This window comes from Pongo pygmaeus, chromosome 12 (assembly GCF_028885625.2).
Source record: "Pongo pygmaeus isolate AG05252 chromosome 12, NHGRI_mPonPyg2-v2.0_pri, whole genome shotgun sequence".
Taxonomy (NCBI): Eukaryota; Metazoa; Chordata; class Mammalia; order Primates; family Hominidae; genus Pongo; species Pongo pygmaeus.
In genome coordinates, this window is record NC_072385.2 from 65,034,161 (window position 1) to 65,055,877 (window position 21,717).

The 21,717-nt window shown below is 37.1% G+C and overlaps 1 protein-coding gene across 3 annotated transcripts in view; it reads right to left on the reverse strand.

The window, feature by feature from the left end:
- Nucleotides 1–21,717, reverse strand: part of APLF (aprataxin and PNKP like factor) — a 109,745-nt gene that overhangs the window by 72,889 nt on the left and 15,139 nt on the right. For all 3 annotated transcript variants that reach the window (XM_054475525.2, XM_054475530.2, XM_063648649.1), the window contains exons 2-3: nucleotides 14,312–14,383; nucleotides 1,701–1,873 (exon numbers count right to left, since the gene is read on the reverse strand). In XM_054475525.2, coding sequence (XP_054331500.1) covers nucleotides 1,701–1,873; nucleotides 14,312–14,383 — 245 coding nt within the window. The remainder of the gene's footprint in view (nucleotides 1–1,700; nucleotides 1,874–14,311; nucleotides 14,384–21,717) is intronic.

The window sequence follows — 21,717 nt, forward strand, 5'->3', positions numbered from 1 at the left end:
TTTTCCTTGTTTTCTCAAAAATTTTAAAAATCATGAAGAGGTGTTGAATTTTGTCAAAATTATTTTTGAGCATCTATTAAAATGATAGTTCTTTAGTCTGTTATGGTGAATTGCTTTGATTTTTATACGATAAACTAACCTTGTATCCCTTGGACAAGCCCCACTTGGTAATAGAGTATTATCCTGTTTACATATTGCTGGATTTGATTTGTAAATACTTTATTATGAGGAATATTGGTCTGTAGTTTTGAGGGTTTTTTGTAAAATCTTGTCTGATTTTAGTTTCTAAATTATAGCAGCTTCATAAAATGAGTTGGGAAGTATATCCTCTTCTATTTTTTGAGAAAAAAGAATAATATTGGCATTATTCCTTCCTTGTAAGTTTAATAGAATTCATTAGTGAAGATCCTTATATACTTAAATTATGAATTCAATTTTTAAAATGAATATAGAATTCATCAGATTTCTATTTTTCTTGCATCAGTTTTGTTTTTTAAGAAATGTACCCATTCATTTCAACTGCCAAATTTATTGGCATAAAGTTTTACATAATATTTCCTCATTATTCTTCTAAGGTCTGTAGTATCAGTAATGATATCCCCTCTTCTACTGTTGATATTGATAATTTGTGTTTTCTCACTTTTTTCTCAGTAAGTCTTACTACAGTTTCACCAATTTTATTAATCTTTTCACCAAACCAGCCCATAGCTTTACTGATTTTATTTTGACCATTTTCTATTTCACTGACTTCTAGTTCTTACTTTCTTTTTTTCTATTTTCTTTGGGATTAATTTGCTTTTTGTCTATCCTCCTAAAGTAGAAGCACAGATCACTGGTTTTATAGATTTCTTCTCTTCTAATACAGGCATTCGACTATAAACTTCCCACTAAGGGCTAATTTAGCTGCATCTCACAAATTTTTATGCTGTTTTCAGTATCACTCTGTTCAAAATGTTTTCCAATTTCCCTATGACTTCTCTTTGACCCAAGGGTAATTTAGAAATGTGTTATTTAATTTCAAAATATTTGTATATTTGTGTAGCTATTTTATTGTTAATGATTTCTGACTTAATACCATTGCTATCAGAGAACACACTCCGCATAATTCTGTCCATCTACTTCTATAAGTCTAGTTTATCCATTCTATAATTTAAAAGCTGAAATGAAGCCAAATAATCTTCTGACTAAAAAAACTAGTGTATGAATTTTAACTGTAAGCCAGACATCAGTATATTTATTCTAATACCTCATTTCCTCAGTTTCTCTGTTCTATATTTTCTGCTATTTTTATAAGAAAGAGGAGTTAGACAAGTGTAAGTCAGAAGTTAATACCTTAACAAAATTCAAAAAGCTAAAAAAATGAGGAAAAGGTAGTCAATTTCGAATTAACTATATTGAATACTGTTAGATGGAAAATACATTCTGAATACAATGGTAAAAGACAGCACCTATGGGAGCAACTGCTATCAACACATAGTAAGTTTCCAAAGTCAAATGTTTTCTAGAAACAGATACACATGTGCATGTGCACAAAACACACACACATGAAAAGGCATGCACACACACACGTGTACACACATATTACACACCTACTCTATCTCCAGTTTAATGGTTTCTACTGGTTCCTACCGAAGGATTTGTGATGGTTGAGGAATTAGATTAAAAATAACATTCTTACTCTCATTTCATCAAGCACTTACCTTAAGGTACATTCCATTTCCACTTCAGAGGGTATAGAGAGAACGCGGAAAATGTGTTTGTCAGCTGACAAAGAAAAACTATCTCCAGGATTCAAATAGCACCATAGATTTGTCTTCAGTGGTAAGAGCTGACTCTTCTCTGAAGACTGATAAAAACACGGATTTGTGTGTATCTAACAAATTAAAAAAGAATATAATTTAAAAAAGAATATAATACAATATAATAATGTTGTAACTCAGAATTACAACAAAAATACAATTAAATATGAATTCACAATTTTGGTATCAAAACAATTTAAGCATAAACTTAGACTTAAAAGTTTAGTAAATCTAACTCTTATAAGTACCATAATTATAATTCATATATAAAAGAGAAAAGAAACTATGGTATACCTCCCATTTCTCCAGGACTCAAAGGAAAAAAGCAAAGTTATCAACTAACTGGTTAAAAGAGTCTTCTATTTTGCTTAATAGAGACAACTGGACATCACAAAAAGAAATATGAAAAATAATTCTTAGTATGGAAATAGTGAGTCCCCCAACTTCCATATCCAAAATGCACTAATTTCTTGACAATGGCTAGTTTCTTTACCATTTATTTTCTCCTACTTTCTTATTACAATTAAAAAATAAGAAACTACAATGCTATGGTTTGAATGTGTCCCCCAAAGTCCATGTGTTGGAAACTCCAACCCTAATGCAACAGTGTTGACAAGTAGGACCTTTAACATGTAGGTCATAAGGGAAATGTCCTCATGAATGGATTAATGAGATTATCACAAGAGTGGATTCACTATCTCGGGAGCAACTTTGCTATCCTGAGAGTGGGTCTGTCATAAATGCAAGTTTGGCCCTCTCTTGCTCACTCTCTCATGCATGCTCTCTCTCCATGTAATGCCTTCCACCACGTTATGATGCAGCAAAAAGGCTCTCACCAGATGCGGCTCCGGCATTTTAGACTTCCCAGCTTCCAGAACGGTGAGCCAAATAAATGTCTGTTCATTATAAATTACCCAGCCTCAGGTATTCTGTTATTGCAGCACAAAATGAACCAAGACATATGGGAAGGAAGATTCTAATCAAATCTCTCAAGCAAACAACACAGCTTTCTTTCTACCTCCTGAAAGAGGAACCGTCTTATTTGTTTAAATGAAACTCCCACTATGAAGATCATCCACATTCAAATCAAAGTAGTAAACAGATCTCAAAGTTAGAACTATTACAATATCCACTATTTTATATTACGTTTGCCACTATTTCCATGTTAGCAAAGATAACAAGAGTTGCTTCAAAAAACAAAAAGGACCTATTATGAGGTGCCTTAAAAATTCTAACTAGATTCAAGCTAAAATTGGCCATTTCCGTAAGTCAAATAGGCTTTTTGTCATAATATCACTGGGTTTTTAAAATAAATAAGCTTTAGGATATGACAAAGCAATCGAGATAATGCAGATCTTTGGTTTTTTTTTTTTTTTTAAGTACAATCTTATAGAGAGCACCTATCTCTATTACCCTTCCTTCTAACTATTTCATCAGTTTAAATGAGACTTTTTCTGGAGACATCACAGCAAAGTAATTACCACCCTGGGAATGGACATATGCTGAGCAATAACAACAACAACAAAGACAGATCTTTGAAGCTAGAATGAATATAATCCACCTAGTTCTGACCATTCAATTTCAAAAGAATCTGGCCATACATCATATTTCTATCCTTTAAATCTGTGTTACAAGAAAGCAGTAAAATAAAACTTGGAGATAAAGAGCAGAGGTAGAAATTTAAAACAGAGATGACACAAATTTGGTCGGCCATTATTTTATTAGTCAAACTATATACAAGATTGCATAAGAATGGAGATGCAGTGTGATTTATGCAATATTGTATTCCTAAAAAGAGTAGTGAATGTTTGATTTTTAAATTCAAGTTACAATTTAAACATGTTTAGAAATCTTTCACCATGCTAACAGCCACTCCTAATTTCTCTCTCTCAAAGCTGTCCTCTGGCTCTTGGCAGGTTGAGCTTTTGAGTGCAACAAGCACATGACAAATCGACAGGCTCTGAGCTTGTGTCCACTGCTGAACTTGGGAATCGTGCCCTGTATTCCTCATCATTTTGGGCAAAGGCTCCCTTTCCTTGAGTATGTCATGGTCATCAGAGTCAGGAATGTTGAACTAACAGGAGAAGCAAGAGTCAGAACAGGAATCCACATAGCTTTGGTCTGAATTCTGAATATTCTTTAAGTGAGGCTTGCTTCTGATTATAGGCTAAGACTATGTTCTTATTCATGAGCATTTTAAAACTTCAGATGAGTCTCTAAACGTTAAATACTGACATGGTCCCAAACTTACAAAGGCTAGGATGTTAAATACAAAGGCATAACACTGTAAGAGTGGAAAAGGTAAAATACTTAAGGAAACTACATTTCTTTACAAAAGCATCACAAACCCAAAGATAACGCAATATTCTGTTTGAGTATGTTTTCCGTGGAAAGCACTTAATATTTAAATTATAGTTGGTTAAATATTGGCAGTCAGCAAATCCAGCCACAAAGAAAGTGAACCCATGAGTATGGTCCATGATCATCTTTTCCTTTTCCTAAAACTGTTCATACGGGAGATTTCAAAATGAGGAGTAAAAATGACACTAAAGTCTAATGTTTGATCCTCTAACGTAAACCTAAATTCATATTACTCACTGAATAAGTTAAAAAATCAATGTCAAATTACATATACTCCAACTAAAATGCTACAAGTACATGAAGTCCAAAAAGTAGCTTTTAAAAAGTTACAAAGTATACAAAAACCTAATAATATTAATAAACAAAAAGGAAGACTACACACCAAAAAATTAGGAATGAAAACAATGGCATAATTACATAAAAAATAAAAGTTTTGAAAAATAACAGAATACTGTAAATACTTTATAGCAATACATTTGTAAATATGGCCAAAAGAGACAATTACCTAAAAACACCAAATAGATTTTTTTAAAGTATGTTTATGTGTATGTACGTGCAGCCTGTTTGAAAGTATTCAATTTTTTTTTCTTTTTTTGAGACAGAGTCTTGCTCTGTTACCCAGGCTGGAGTGCAGTGGCATGATCTCTACTCACTACAACCTCTGCCTCCATGTTCAAGCAATTCTCGTGTCACAGCCCCCTGAGTAGCTGGGACTACAGGCGCCCGCCATCACAACTGGCTAATTTTTGTATTTTTAGTAGAGATGGGGTTTCACCACATTGGCCAGGCTAGTCTCAAACTCCTGGCCTCAAGTGATCCACCTGCCTTGGCTTCCCAAAGTGCTGGGATTACAAGTGTGAGCCATTGTACTTGGCTTGAGAGTATTTAATTATTAGAGAAAGAAGATTGAATTGGACCTGTAATATTTCAAAAGTACAATCAATAATTAAAAATATTTTCAATCCCTCCCAAAACCAGACCCCAGTGGATTTAAAGATTTTTCTGAATATTCAAACTTTTCTTGATATCACAAAAGGGTTAAGGATTCCCAACTGCTTCAATGAGACAAGTTTAACTTTGCTTCTAAAAGCAAACAAGGGCAGACAAAATATTGGCAAACCCAACCTCACCGTGATTAAAAGATACAACTACCTACATGAGAGACATTGTTGGTGTGTGCCTTTTAACAAATTCATGACATTATAAATTAAAACTTCAATAGATCATGCTATAACTTTAGAAGTGGTGCAAAGGATGCATTATCCCTGCAAAAAATGGAACTAAAATACAAATCAATTTCCTATAGCTTTCTCTTAGAGTTATCATTAAATATTAAAGAATGGTAGATGTATACCCCCAAAAAGCACCTTATTTTCAGTGTTTTTTTTTTGTTGTTGTTGTTGTTTAATTTGGAAAGCTTTTTTTTTTTTAACAAAATAAGTTGAGGAAAGGCTATTATTATAGGATTTTCCAGATATTTCACAAGTACAATTTTAACTTCATGAGAAGAAAAACAATCTCAATTCGGGAACTTTCTGCAATAAAAAAAACACAACCACCCAAAGACGTATATTTTGAGGGTCAATAATAAAAGGCAAAAAAGAAAAACTGCAACTTATAGAGCTACTGCCTCAATCATCCAAGACCCCAAGTGAGTAAGATTTTATTAAAATAAAATAAAAGCACTGACAGCTATGAATTCACCCTGAGGGCATAACCAATCACTGGTGATACAGTCATTTACAAAGAACATCATCATCAGTTTGCCTTTGTAATGTCTTTTCTCCCTGCTGATACTAGGCTGTAGATTAAATTTAAATGAAATATAAAAAAGCTAACATCATCTCCTCATGAGCTAGCATCATCTCCTCATGCACTATTTCCTAGAACTGCTGGAGAGCTACAGCATTTTTTGTAGGAGAAATATTAGAGGGAAAAAAAGGCAGAAAGTCATCCAATTTAAAAGTACAAATTAGTAATTGCCCTAATTGCATTCAACTCTCCTTGTCAAAGCTATTTTTTTATATGGTGGTAAGTTTGGATTTCCAAGTTAAAGAAAAGCAGAAAAACATTTAATCACTTAAATATAATTTGGGGCATGCAGTATACAGAAGGGATCATCATAACAAAACATTTGCTGTATTCATTTACGTAATTTTACAAAGATTTTTAACTAAAATTTCCCTCTTGACATTTTATTACACTTGTATAGATAACTTGCTTTAGTAGATCAAGAATTTGTGACTGATTAGGGAACAGAGAATAAGTGATATTTAACAAACATTAAGATAAAATCAATGAACTAGAAGTCACTTGTCCATCTCATTCTGATTTTCAAGATCTTTAAACTTCCATTAACAATTAAAATCAGTGTTAGAAATTCTCTAAATGTCTTTAAATTGCACCTTGTAGACACTGCAGCTACAATAAGCTGCTGAATAAATACATCAATCTATTTCAAGATAATGGGCATTTCATTGAAACTATATTAATATAAACATGGTATTAGCTAGTCAGGTTTCTAACGTGCAACTGAAGTCTTTGGTCCATTTTTCTACTGGATTTTTCATTTTTTTCTCGTTGATTAAAGGCATCTGTCATATGTTTTAGATAGCACTCCTGATATAGCTAGGATATTTGTCACTGCCCAAATCTCATGGTGAATTGCAATCCACAATGCTGGAACTGGGGCCTGGCAGGAGGTGCTTGGATCATAGGGGCAGATGCCTCATGGCTTGGGGCCATCTTAAAGATAATGAGTTCTCATGAGATCTGGTCATTTAACTAATACAGAGTGGGCACCTCCCACACTGTATTAGTCTGTTTTCACCTAAGACTGGGTAATTTATTAAAAAAAAAAAAAAGGTTTAATTGACCCACAGTTCTGTAGCCTGTACAGACAGCATGGCTGGGGAGGCCTCAGGAAACTTTCAATCATGGTGGAAGGCAAAGGGGAAGCAGGCAAATCCTATATTGCTGGAGCAGGAGAAAGAGAGAGAAGGGGGAGGTGCTACAAACTTTTAAACAACCAGATGTCATGAGAACTCACTATCATGAGAACAGCAAGGGGGAAATCCAATATCACCATGATCCAATCACCTCCTACCAGGCCACGCCTCCAACACTTGAGATTACAATTCAACACAAGATTTGGGCAGGGACACAAATCCAAACCATATCACCCTCCCATTCTCTCTCACTTGCTCCTGCTTTCAACATGTGATGTGCTGGTTTCCCTTTTGCCTTTTTCCATGATTGTAAGCTTCCTGAGGCCTCTCCAGAAACCAAGCAGATGCGGGCACCATGCTTCATGTAAAGCCTGCAAAACTGTGAGCCAATTAAACCTCTTTTTATAAATTACCCAGTCTCAGATATTTCTTTATAGCAACACAAGAATGGCCTAATACAGAAAATCGGTACTGGAATTGGGACATTGCTATGAAGATATCTAAAAGTGTGGAAGTGACTTCAGAACTGCCTAACAGGCAGCAGTTAGAAAAGTTTGGAAGGCTGAGAAGAAGACAGGAAGATGAGAGAAAGTTTGGAATTTCTTAGAGATTGGTTAAATGACCAAATGATCAGCAAATTTGTGACCAAAATGCTGATAGTGATATGGACAATGACGTCCAGGCTAAGGAGGTCTCAGATGGAAATGAGGAACTTACTGGGAACTAGAGCAAAGGTCAAGTATGTTATGCCTTAGCAGACAGCCTGGCTGCATTTGGTTCACATCCTAGGGATCTATGGAAGTCTGACCTAAAGAATGATGATTTAGGGAATCTGGTAGAGGAAACCTCTAAGCAGCGGTGTTCAAGAAGTGGCCTGGCTGCTTCTAACAACCTGCACTCAAATGCATAAGTGAAGAAATGACTTAAAGTTGCAACACATATTCAAATAGGAAGCAGAGTGCAAAAGCTTGATAAATTTGTAGCCTAGCCATGTGGCAGAGAAATAAAAAGCTTTTTCAGGAGAAGGATTCAAGCAGGCTGTGAAGCAACCACTTGCTAGAGAGATATGTGCACAACTAAAAAAAAAGTCAGGCTGGGTACGGTGGCTCACACCTGTAATCCCAGGACTTTGGGAGGCTGAGGCAGGTGGATCACTTGAGGTCAGGAGCTTGAGACCAGGCTGGCTAACATGGCAAAACCCCATCTCCACTAAAAATACAAAAAAAATTAGCTGGGCGTGGTGGCACGCGCCTGTAATCCCAGCTACTTGGGAGGCTGACGCAGGAGAACTGCTTGAACCCAGGAGGTGGAGGTTGCAGTGAGTTGAAATCACGCCACTACACTCCAGCTTGGGTGACAGAGCAAGACTCCATCTCAAAAAACAAAAAAAAAAACAAGTTCTAATATCCAAGACAATGGAGAAAAGGCCTCAAATGCATTTCAGAGACCTTCGTGGCAGCCCCTCTTATCACAGGCCCAGAGGCCTAAGAAAGAAGAATGATCTCATGGGATAGTCCCAGAGCCCTGCTGCCCTGCATGGCCTTGGGACAATGCTATCCACATTCCCACTGCTCTGGCTCTGGCCATGGCTCAAAGGACCCCACATACAGCTTGAGCTGCCATTTTGGAGGACACAAGCCATAAGCCTTGACAGCTCTCACACGGTGTTAAGCCTGTGGGTGTACAGAGTGCAAGAGTGGTGGATTCTTGGCAGCCTCCACCTAGATTTCAGAGGATGCATGGAAAAGCCTGGGTATCCAGGCAGAAGCCTGCTGCAGCAGCAAATCCCTTACAAGAGAACTTCTACTAGGGCAGTGCAGAGAATAAATGTGGGGTGGGAGGTCCCACACAGAGTCCCCACTTGGGACACTGACTAGTAGAGCTGTGAGAAGAGGGCCACCAAGATCTACCAACTCCAGCCTGTGAAAGCAGCCTCAGAGGATGTACCCTCCAAAGCCAGAGGGGTGGAGCTGCCAAAGGTCTTGGGAGCCCACCCTTTGCATCAGTGTGCCCAGGATATGGACACAGAGTCAAAGATTACTTTGGAGCTTTGAGACTTACTGACTGCCCTGATGGGTTTTGAACTTGTGTTGGGCCTACAGACCCTTTGTTTTGAAACACGGATGTCTACCCAATGCCTATACCCCCATTGTTTCTTAGAAGTAAATAACTTTTGATTTTACAGGCTCATAAATAGAAGAGACTTGTCTTGTCTCAGGTGAGACTTTGGACTTCTCAGGTAATGCTGGAATGAGTTAAGACTTTGGAGAACTATTGGGAAGGCATGATTGTATCTTGCAATGTGAAAAGGACATGAGATTTGGGAGAGGTCAGGGGAAGAATGATATAGTTTGGGTATTTGTCCCCACCTGAAACTCATGTTGAATAGTAATTCACAAATGCTGGAGGTGGGGCCTGGTGGGAAGTATTTTAATCATGGGGGTGGGGATACCTCATGGCTTGGTGCTATTTTCCGAATAGTGCATGAGTTCTCGCGAGACTTAGTAATTTAAAAGTGTGTGGCTTAGCAAAGACATGGAGTCAACCTAAATGCCCATCAATGATAGACTGGAAAAAGAAAATGTGGTATATATATACCATGGAATACTCTGCAGCCATAAAAAGGAACAAGATCATGTCCTTTGAAGGGACATGGATGGAGTTGGAAGCCATTATCCTCAGCAAACTAATGCAGGAACAGAAAACCAAACACTGCATGTTCTCACTTATAAGTGGGAGGTGAATGATGAGAACACATGGATACAGGGTGGGAAATAACACACAACGGGGCCTACTAAAGAGTAGAGGGTGGGAGGACGGAGAACATCAGGAAGAATAGCTAATGGATGCTGGGCTTAATAGCTGAAAAATGGAATGATCTGTGCAATAAACCACCATGGCACACATTTACCTAGGTAATAAACCTGCACACCGTGTACGTGTATCCCTGAACTTAAAAGTTGAAGAAAAAAAAAGTGTGTGGCACCTTCCCCTCACTCCCTCTCCCTTGCTCCTGCTTTCAACATGTGATGTGCCTATTTCCCCTTTGCCTTCTGCCATGATTGAAAGTTCCCTAAGGCTTCATCAAAAACCTAGCAGATGATGGCACCATGCTTCCTGTAAAGCCTGCCCATGAGCCAACTAAATCTTTTTTCTTTTCTTTTTTTTTTTTTTTTTTTTTTTGAGACGGGGTCTCACTCTGTCTCCTAGGCTGGAGTACATTGATGCGAACTCAGCTCACTGCTATCTCTGTCCCCCTGGGGTTCAAGCAATTCTCCTGCCTCGGCCTCCCAAGTAACTGAGATTACAGGCACCTACCACCATGCCTGGCTAATTTTTTTTTTTTTTTTGGGACGGAGTCTCGCTCTGTCACCCAGGCTAGAGTGCAGTGGCGTGGTCTCAGCTCACTGCAAGCTCCACCTCCCGGGTTCATGCCATTCTCCTGTGTCAGCCTCCTGAGTAGCTGGGACTACAGGCACCCGCCACCACGCCCGGCTAATTTTTTGTATTTTTAGTAGAGACGGGGTTTCACCATGTTAGCCAGGATGGTCTCGATCTCCTGACCTCGTGATCCACCCACCTCAGCCTCCCAAAGTGCTGGGATTACAGGCGTGAGCCACTGTGCCTGGCCACACCTGGCTAATTTTTGTATTTTAAGTAGAGACAGGGTTTCACCATGTTGGCCAGGCTGGTCTTGAACTTCTGACCTTAAGTGATCTGCCCGCCTTCACCTCCCAAATTGTTGGGATTACAGGTGTGAGCCACTGCACACAGCCTAAATCTCTTTTCTTTATAAATTACCCAGTCTCAGGTATTTCTTTATGTCAATGCATGAATGGCCTAATTACATGTGCCAATTACATGTGTTTCAAATATCTTCTCCCTGTTGTAGTTATCATTTTCATTATAGTGTCTTTTGATAAATGAAGTTTCTTATTTTAATTTCATTGGCTTTTACCAACTGTTTTTATGGTTCATGCTTTTTATATCCTGTTTAAAAACCCTTCCCTACTCTAAAGTCATAAGGGTTTTTCCCTATATTATATTCTAAGAGTTTTATAGTTTGACTCTCACATTTAATCTACCTGGAGTAGATTTTTGGGTCTGCAGTAGGGATCTAATTTTTTTTTTCCAAACAGATAACTGTCCCAGTACCATTTACTGATAAAAACTCCTCTTCCCCACTGATACGCAATGCTAGCCCTGACCCAGTCAAATTTCCACATACATAAGTCCAAATCTAAGGTTGCTTTCAGTTCTAAAATATTATTCAACTGAAGGCACTAAAACTTCTTGTTAAGATAGATCATCAATTAGTTGTAACTTGAAGAAATTTTTTTAAAGAAAAGACACCCAATGCCAAGAGAATCCTGACTTCAGAAACATAACAACAACAACAAAATGCTACAGAGTTCAAAGAACCTGGGCTCTCATTCCCATTCTAGAATTTGCTGAGTATTTAAGATCAGACGTTCTCCAGAAGGCTGTGACATTCTAAGTTGTCAAAAAGGTACGCGAAAAAGGATAAAAAAGATCTACCTTCCTCCCATGTCTAAACATCACATTTATGGGAATGTCTACAAAATTACACTAAATAATATTTAAAAGATCATAAACAGAGATATAACTTAAATAAATCATTCCAAATTTTAGTTTTATATCTAGTGGTCATGAGGAATTTTTGCTCTAGCTTCTAGTATTATTTCTACTATAGTTTTGTGCTCAAAAGACACCTGTTAATGTCATACATAGTGGTTTTATGATCTGCGTACCATCTAATTAAAGACCCAGTAAAAGTGAAGAGTATTTTAAAAAGGAGCCTTTTTATAACTGAACACTGCTAAAATCCCACATAGAAATTTGGCTCACTACATACTGGATAAAATTTAACTCAAGGTAAGATTTTCAACTAATAAAATCACCTTTAATTTGGGCATATTTATTTTACATTATTAGTACTCTTTTGTTTTTCTGTTTTTTGAGGCGGAGTCTCGTTCTGTCGCCCAGGCTGGAGTACAGTGGCGCAATCTCGGCTCACTGCAAGCTCCGCCTCCCGGGTTCACGCCATTCTCCTGCCTCAGCCTCCAGAGTAGCTGGGACTACAGGCGCACGCCACCGTGCCCGGCTAATTTTTTGTATTTTTAGTAGAGACGGGGTTTCACCGTGTTAGCCAGGATGGTCTCGATCTCCTGACCTCGTGATCCACCCATCCCAGCCTCCCAAAGTGCTGGGATTACAGGCGTGAGCCACCGTGCCCGACCTTATTAGTACTCTTTTGAATAGCCACAAAAGTACAAAATATATCTGAATAATTTTCAGCCAAGTATAGACACAACTCCAACTAAGCACCTTTATTAAAGCCAATTTATAAAACATTTTAAAATATAAATGTCCTTGATTAACACTGAGAAAAAATGTAAATGTTTAAAATATTCATGCATTAGTAAATATGACGGTTTTCTAATCACCTATTTTTGATATAAAAAAATTTAATACCATGTCAATTTTGTTATAAGAAGGGTTTCTTCTTATCATTGAGTAAATAAAGAGTGTAAAGAGAAAACCTGGTATCTATTGAGTTGTCCACAATTCCACTGGTTAATTTGCTCACAAAATAAATGTGCTGACATGGACACAGTGGCATAGCAGATACTGGAGACTCAGAAGGGTGGTAGTGTGAGAGGTGGGACAGGGTTGAGAAATTACCTAATGGGTACGATGTACACTATTCAGGTGATGGTTACACTAAAAGCCCAGACTTCACCATTTCACAATATAACCATGTAACAAAACTGCACTGTACTCCCTAAATCTATATAAATAAAAAATAATCATTTCTATATTTCAAGATCCCTCTATTCTTTCCTTTAATGTGCTTTAGTAACAACAAAAAAACTTATTTTAGGCCACGGTAGTTCATTGGCAGGGTGTTAGAAATTGGGCACTAGAGAATAACATACTTTTGTAAAAATCTATCATGTTCCCACTCCTAGATATGCCATAGATAGTTCTCACCACAGCATTTACCCATGCATTCAACAAATATTAATTAAATACCTACTATGTCTTAGGCACTATGCTAAACACTAGGGATACAAAGATTAGTCAGAGTTCCTATACTCAAGGACCTTATGATCCAGTATGTCATCTCAGAAGAATAAGATAGCTGGAGAAGATACAGAGATGAATACCTAATGGTAAATAAAGTGGCTCCTAAAGGAGTGTTGACTCCAGATATTAACACTTTTTCAAGACACTAAGATAATGCAGAATGAAGATGAGACGAAAACTCTTTTAAAGATTATTTATTCAAGGTTGAGATAAGGTGACTACATTGAACAATTTTTTATTCAAAAAATTTTCAGATACTAAAATTAAAAAGATGCTTTCCAAATTTGGAAACAGTTAAACATAGGATAATAAAAGCAAGTACTATCTGTGTAAAAGAAAGAACTAATGATTTAACAGGCAGTTGTATATAAAATATGAAAATACAAATTGGTTTTAAAAAGTTATAAATTAATGAATTCCATGAAATTTTACCACCATACGATCTAATCTAAAATAAATGGACCCTCATGTACATATTTCATTCTCTTACACAATAGACTCTGCAAATGAAAAGGAATAATCACATTGTATATTCTTAGAAACTGGCTGTCCCTGCATATCATCAGTGATTTCGCAGCAGTAAACTATAAAGCAAGCAATTAAAATTCGAGCCCTCAACAAAAACTTTCAAATTAAAATTATTTTTCAAACCTCGAAGTTGAACAAAGTCTGAGTTTTAGAAATATTCAACTCTACACAGAGTGATACAGAATGGGTTAAAATATAACCCTATAACATTTAAGTTACTTTGGTCACTACCCCAGCTCAAAAAACCAACCATTAATAGTTATGGGCTTTCTTATTAGATATTATTTGGAGTATTCAATTTTAAACCAAATCATAATATATACATGAACTGGCAGTCATCTTTCATTGAAATTCTAATTATGTAAATGTGGCATTGTCCTACGAGAAAATATGTAGTTTTCCTCATAGTTTAGATCTTTATCTCCTAATTATTTTCTGACAATGAGAAGGATATATTCTGACATTAATTCCCTATTCCCATAACCTTAGAAAATAGGCACCTCTGCTTGGGAACTGAAAGGGTAAGAGATAAAAGTTAAAATGAATCATTAATAACATATTTACCGGTTTGATTCGCAGCTGACCACCTGCCACCTCAAGAACGGCGTGTCTTCTGGATACTCTCTTGTCTGTTATCTATACAGTAAAAAAATTAAAAGATTAAGAATAGCCACCTCCTTAAAAAGCAACAAAACAAAAAGGCAAACGAAACCCTTGGTGATGTTTCTGAAATCAGTAGACTAGATATGAAATATATCATTCATTCGACAACTGTATATTGAAATGATTGTCCTCATTTAACAAATAATGAAACTCAGAGATTAAAAAAACCTGCCCAAAGTCATGGAAGAGTCAACAACAGAGCCTCAAGCCTAGAATCTAACGGATCCTAAAACCTTGCATGATAGTTTCCATTCATGACAGACATCTACTGGGGATTCTTACCATGAAAATTCATAAAATAGGAAAAGTCTCTATATAAAATGTACTTACCAGAAAACATTTCAAATACAAGAAACATATAGTATGTCATGATGATAAACGCTTTACAAGGAAGAGATCCCATGCTCAAGGATCTGGTAAGTGTAAAAGGGTCTGACTATCGGCTTTGGGGTCAAAGAGACCCAGATCAGGCAGAACTGCACGCAAACTCTGGGGCCATCAGCAGCAGTTAAGAGTTCAGGAAGGCAAGAAGGGGAATAGTGAACACCAAACATTTTCAGTGAGAAAGAAATTAGCATTTTTAAAAAATATCTATTTGCTTCCTGTTTTGAGCCAACAGTGTTCTACTTATGCTCACAATCATCTCCACATACCAAAGTTCAAAAATTGTTTGCATTTTAAATGCTGACAGTGCCAATCAAAGCTTTCTCTTTTCACTGTAAACACAATAGTTAAGATTGCCTTTGTTATTTGTGGTTGATTGATAGATAATGAAAACATGTTAAGCACCAACTTCACTAACACGGTAACTACCTGACCCATCTCTTGGTAACCTGGATATTTAGCACTTGAATGTTGGCATTATCCGCATAAGGACCAAAATTATCAGTAAAAAATAGACCATACCAACACATAAACTCAATTAAACCTATTAGTTCCACAAAAAATGTAAAACTGCCAGGAGTCAGTACTCATTTTTTTAACCAGATAGCTGTTCCACACTTAAGGCTGTGACATATAGACAGTAATATCAAGCATCGGAATGAGTATCACATGAATGAATTTTTCACAATCTATTGTTAGCCACAATGGCTATCCAAGAAGTAAGTACAAACTAATAATCTATTGTTTCAGAAAAAAAGAGGCTAAAAATTTAAAGATTCCTTTCTTTTTCCCAGATTGTACCTTAGTAGGCTAAAAACAACAGCAGTTATCTGATGACTCATTGCATAATTTACACAGAACTTTCGCTTAAATGCTGTGATTCAACATAACATTGCCATAGCTATTATTAACACTTTACATAGAAATTGAAAGTCCAGAGAATTTAGGTAACTTGGGTAGGTCACTCTCCAAGTAGGCAGCACTCCAAATCCACACTCCTTTTAATAAAAATAGGTAATAGGCAGGGTGCGGTGGCTGCAATCCCAGCACTTTGGGAGGCTGAAGTGGGAAGACTGCTTGAGCCCAGGAATTCAAGACTAGCCTGGGTAACACAGTGAGACCCCCATCTCTACATAAAGTAAAAAATTAGCTGGACAGAGTGGCATGTGCCTATAGTCCCAAATATTAATACTTGGGAGGCTGAGGTAGGAAGATTGCTTGAACCCAGGAGGTCAAGGTTGCAGTGAGCCATGATCATGCCACTGCATGCCAGCCTGGGGGACACAGTGAGACCCTGCCTCAAAAAAAAAAAAAAAGATAATAAATGTAGAACACATTTATACATGACTATACCTACATGTAATCATTCAAAAGTAATTTCAAAAAACGCACATTATTCTGTGGCTGAGAGTAAGCAGTTCCTATTTCTGACTTGGGTACCAAAATCTCATTGTTACTTCCATACTACAAACCAATTTTCTAACCAACAGAGTAATAAGCTATTAAATATAAAACTATGGCATATAAAGATGGTTCCTTTAACAGTCCATCTTAAATTTCCTTCTTTCCTTTTTTAAACTGTAGTTTTTCAGGAAGCAATAAATGAACTTTTCCTATCTCTGTCTTTCTTTGAAGTAGGCTTCACTGACACTACGAAGATAAAAGACATTTTAAGTAATATAAAAGTATAATGTGACCTCTAGTGGACACACAACTCCACAACAGTGTAATTTCATTACAAGCTATGTGTCTTCATAGAATACAAAAAGAATGCTATAAACAACCTTTGAAATTAACATCACTCAGACATTTATAGTGTTCCTTTTAAAGTAAACCCCTAAATAGTGAATACACGATAAAATAACCATTTGCACTTTCTCAATGGGAAGCGTAAAGGTTTAATAAATTATCATTAAAACATTTTAATTTCAGGATTGATATACGGAGAGGTGTGGGGAGCAAGTGACAAACAGATTATCCTAAAGATCTGATGATCTGCTTTATTTAACAGCCTATCACTGCTCCTTATACAGAGTGAATATCCAACACATTTTTATTATTTATTAATTAATATATCAACTGTAATAACAATCAATTATCAACACCAAAGCACCATTCTAGACTTGTCATGTATCATCTTTTTCAGTCTTCACAAAATCTGTGAAGAAGATACTATTATTATACTTCACTTCATAGATGAGAAAATGGAAGTACAGAGAGTTTAAGCAACTACTCAGTTACACAACCAATAAGTAGTAGGGCCAGGATCTGAACCTACGGAATCAGATTCCAGAACCATTCATGCTCTTAACGTTGTATTGCATCCCTCAATATCATTACATGAAACCTAAAGCAAAACCTCAGTTTTTAAGATGATTTACCCAGTTTAACTGTCAAACTAGAACATAGTAAAGAACTGGAAATAAGGCAGAAATGGCTATTTAATAACCAAACAGACATTCAGAGGAGATTCAGATCCTAAATTAAGCTCCAACAGGCCCTCAGGCTTTCATTTGGTCCTGCTTATCTAATGGCATACCTAAGTCTAACAAGATATGTCATCCAAATTCTTAATTCTCTATTCATAAAGTGGATAGGATTTAGTAGACAGCACACTGACAATAGGAGAAAATGACTGATGTTGGTCTGCAAGTGGAAAGAGAAAGGCTACTAAAAAGCAAAGAAACCCAAGGACTCAAAAAGAATACACTGGTTAGAGGCCATTTAGGGTAGGACAAATGGCATAAATTACTTCAAAATATACTGAAGGCTTGCCCAAGTTTACTTACTGATTACCAAGAGTCACCAAGTTTAAATTAAAACTTCAACTGAAAGTCAGATATTTCACATCTTAGAAAGCCATAAAAATAGTTAAATCGAAGAATTCCAATTTTTATAGAATAATTATAGTCACCTAAATTCTAATCACAGCACACATTCTTCAAAGAAATCAACAAATAGAGCAAATAAAACTACCCATATCCCATCCCATATCTAATGCAAAACTAGGAGATGGAGATTACTAAAAACTTTAACTTACATGTAAGAGAGATGAGAAATGCCAATTTCAGAAGATCAAGCCCCAGAACCTATGCTGGAGCAGAGAAAATCAGGTGGCAAATGACAGAAAAAGAGGAGAGAGGGAGTGGGAATCTAGGAGTGCTGAAGCATAGATATCACTCCCAAAAAAATTAAGTCACACTTTTAGTGGGAAATACTAAAAACACATTTCAGATCCAACATCGCAGAGGCCAAGCTAATAGAGAATCCAAAAGACGGCATAAAAATATGTGGAACCAGGTATAGCAAACTCAGAAAAGGCACCACTTCTCAGGGAGAAGGACACTTGGAAGAAAAAAATAAACCCAATAGTATAGATTTTGGCTTCAAAATACCATTCCCCACTAAAAGAAACCAGAGCTCTTTTGAGAAATGTCATGTTCCAGGTCTGAAGCACAAAAAGTATAATGTGGACCTAGGATATCTTCTTGTGCCAGAGGACAAAGAAAAGCTCAAAAATTGATGGGTGCACATCAGAAGGACAGAGAAACCAGTGCAAAAAAACTCTCACTGACCAAACTTAGAACAATTCGAGCATCAAAATAGTGATAATACTGGAATACAGCAAATTGAATCCCAAAATAATCCATGATTCCATACAAATCTACATAAAGTAAAAAATTAGTTGGACAGGGTGGCATGTGCCTATAGTCCCAAATATTAATACTTGGGAGGCTGAGGTAGGAAGATTGCTTGAGCCCAGGAGGTCAAGGTTGCAGTAAGCCATGATCGCGCCACTGCACTCCAGCCTGGGCGACAGGGTAAGACCCTGTCTCAAAAAAAAAAAAAAAAAAAAGAGATAATAAAAAAGATTCCATATGAATCATGGATTATTTTGTGATTCAATGTTCTATATTCCAGTATTATCACAGGGTAAGGCTGAGAGAGATGTATTTCTTTATAAAAGAATGCCAGCTAAAGCAGAAAAAATGGTAGAACCAGAAAAATCACTATTTTCTAACTATCAATGTAAAAATTAAGTTAGGAACAGATAAGAGGATGTTTATTTCCCAACAAGAAAAACGTCTGTTGGGAATAAATACTCATGAAGTCTCAGTATCACTCCACAGATTACTGACAAAGGAAATGGTAGATTAACTGCGAAATCTGGCAGATACCACCTTACCAAGGTGATTACACTTACCACATCACCACAGCAGGACAAACTGATAGATGTGCTTCCTAATGTGGTACTCTGAATAAACATCACCTACTTAATATTTTCACCAAAAATGTTTAATGTGAATCAAATTATGTGCAAACAATCAGACAAACAAAAATTGTGGGACACTCTAGGAATAACTGGCCTGGACGCACAGAAGCACTGATATCATTAAAGACAAAAGGCAAGAAAACTATTCTAGATTAAATTTAAAAAAATTTAACTGGATCCTGATTTAAAAAAAAAATGCAAAAAGTACATTATTGAAAATGATGTACAAAACTGAGTATGGGATATTAAAATTTATGGCACAGTTACACATTTCTAGAATATAATAACAGAATATAGCTATATAGAAATGTCCTTGTTCTTAGGTGACACATGTTGACATATTTAGTGATGAACTGCCATAATGCATGCATGTACTTTCAACTGTGTTCAGGAGAAAGAAAAAAATGTGCGCGCGCACACACACACAGGCATATTACAGAAGAAAAATCAATGCCTTATTTGATTAAATTGCTGTTTGTCAAATTTCTGTTACTTGTAGTCAAAAGCAACTGTGATTAATACACATTCCTCTAACAATTGTTATATTTATTTCTTTTTAGAGACGGGATTTTGCCATTTTGGCCAGGGTGGTTTCAAACTCCTGGCTCCAAGTGATCTGCCCACCTGGGCCTCCCAAGGTGCTGGGATTACAGGCATGAGTCACTGTGCCTGGCCTTAAACTGCTTTTTTTTTTTTTTTTCAGACTAAGCTTCACTCTGTTGCCCAGGCTGCAGTGCAATGGCACAATCAAGGCTCACTGTAAACTCTGCCTCCCAGGTTCAAGCTATTCTCCTGCCTCAGCCTCCCGAGTAGCTAGGATTACAGGCATGTGCCACCATGCCCGGCTAATTTTTTTTTACATTTAGTAGAGACAGGGTTTCAACGTGTTGGTCAGGCTGGTCTCGAATTCCTCACCTTGAATGATCCACCCACCTCGGCCTCCCAAAGTGCTGGGCTTACAGGTGTGAGCCACCATGCCCAGCCCTAAACTGAATTCTTAATATTGTTTCTTGAATGTGAACAGGTCTCTCTATTCTTATACCACTTTTGTAGTGATACCATGTGGATCCCTTATATTTGACTTTCTGGTTTTAAATATTAATAGAATACTTCATCTACTATAATATACATACAGGTCCCTTCTCTAGTTTTAAGATATGAAGATTATACCAGAAGAAAAGATAAACACATGAAAACATAAAAGAACTGTTTATGATCTGTTTGTTACCAAATACTTATTTTCGGTATTTATTGAAGTCAAACAAAATGGAGATTTTCTTATGTGATGAGCAGAAATACTTAGATATTTTGTATCAAAGTCTGTGATCTGTTTGTTTGACTGCAATTCTCAAAATTCTAAAAACGAAAGAAACAACCCTGAATAAAGTAAAAGCAGAAAAGCTACTGGATCTTGAAATAGAATAGGGTGGTACCTTTCATTTCATTTTTTGTCTACATATAATATAGACAACACAAGTTAATTTTTTGTAAAATGCTTTTCTAGAGAAGTTTCTGAACATCATAGACAGGTATAATATATCGCATTAATTCAATGTTCTCATGTAACTTGGTTCCTGTACATATAAGAACAGAAAATAGTTCGTTTTTCAGTATAAACTATATTACAAATTGTTTTTTGGTATAAACTGTATTACACAGGACATTATTATAGTACAAATATAGTACACAGGATGTATATTATAATACAATTTGTTTTTCAGTATAAACTATATTACACAGGAAAGGTTAAGATAATTATATAATACTTTATACTTTAATTTTATAAAAATTATCTTGTATGAATAAACTCAGAAAGATGGCTGACTAGAGGTGCCCAATGCATGCCCTTGTCCCCCAAAGAGGGACCCAAACACAGAATCAACAACTACAATTCAACTGGATTGTCTGAAGGAGAGCACTGAAGTGCAGCAAGAGAGTGGCAAGATCCCTGTGGAGCACAAAAGCAGGATGAAAAGAGGTACAAGGCACCCTGCCTCTGCTGTCCCATCTCCCCAATGAGACTGGCTGGGAGCCAGGAGGGACTTCTTATGGGGTAATGGTAAGCACAGGGCCCCAACCACAGAAACTTGCAGTCCTTACTACAGGAGAATCCCACAGTCCTTACAAGCCTTGAGCCGTTTGGAGAGCTACCTGGAATTTACAAAGCTACATTACTCCACAGTAGGAGCTCGTGTTATGCACTCCCCACCCTTGCATGACCTAAGCTGCTACAGCATAGCACCTTCTTGAAACCAGAGCCACTGCTGGAGGGTGTCCTGCTCTGGGGGCCAGTACCACTGTGTCTCTCTAGCTTTGAGGCTCTACCATCATTCCATAAAGACCACATGAAGGACTGTAATGCAATGACTCCAGTTACTGAGAGCCTGGGCCCAGGGACAGTCATGACTCTGGTACTGCATAATGGGGAAGTCAACCCCAGGCTGGCCAAACCACCACATGCCTGCACCCCCAGCTGCAGAAACAACATAGCAGCCCACCCCTGGTACGAACTTCCCCAAGCTAGCCAAACCATTGTGAGCTCACACCCCAGCCAGAGAAACAGCAGACCACCCCCAGTGGGCATGCCACCAAACTGGCCTAATCATTGTGTGTCCATACCCCCAACTGAGGAAACAGTCTGGTGGAACCA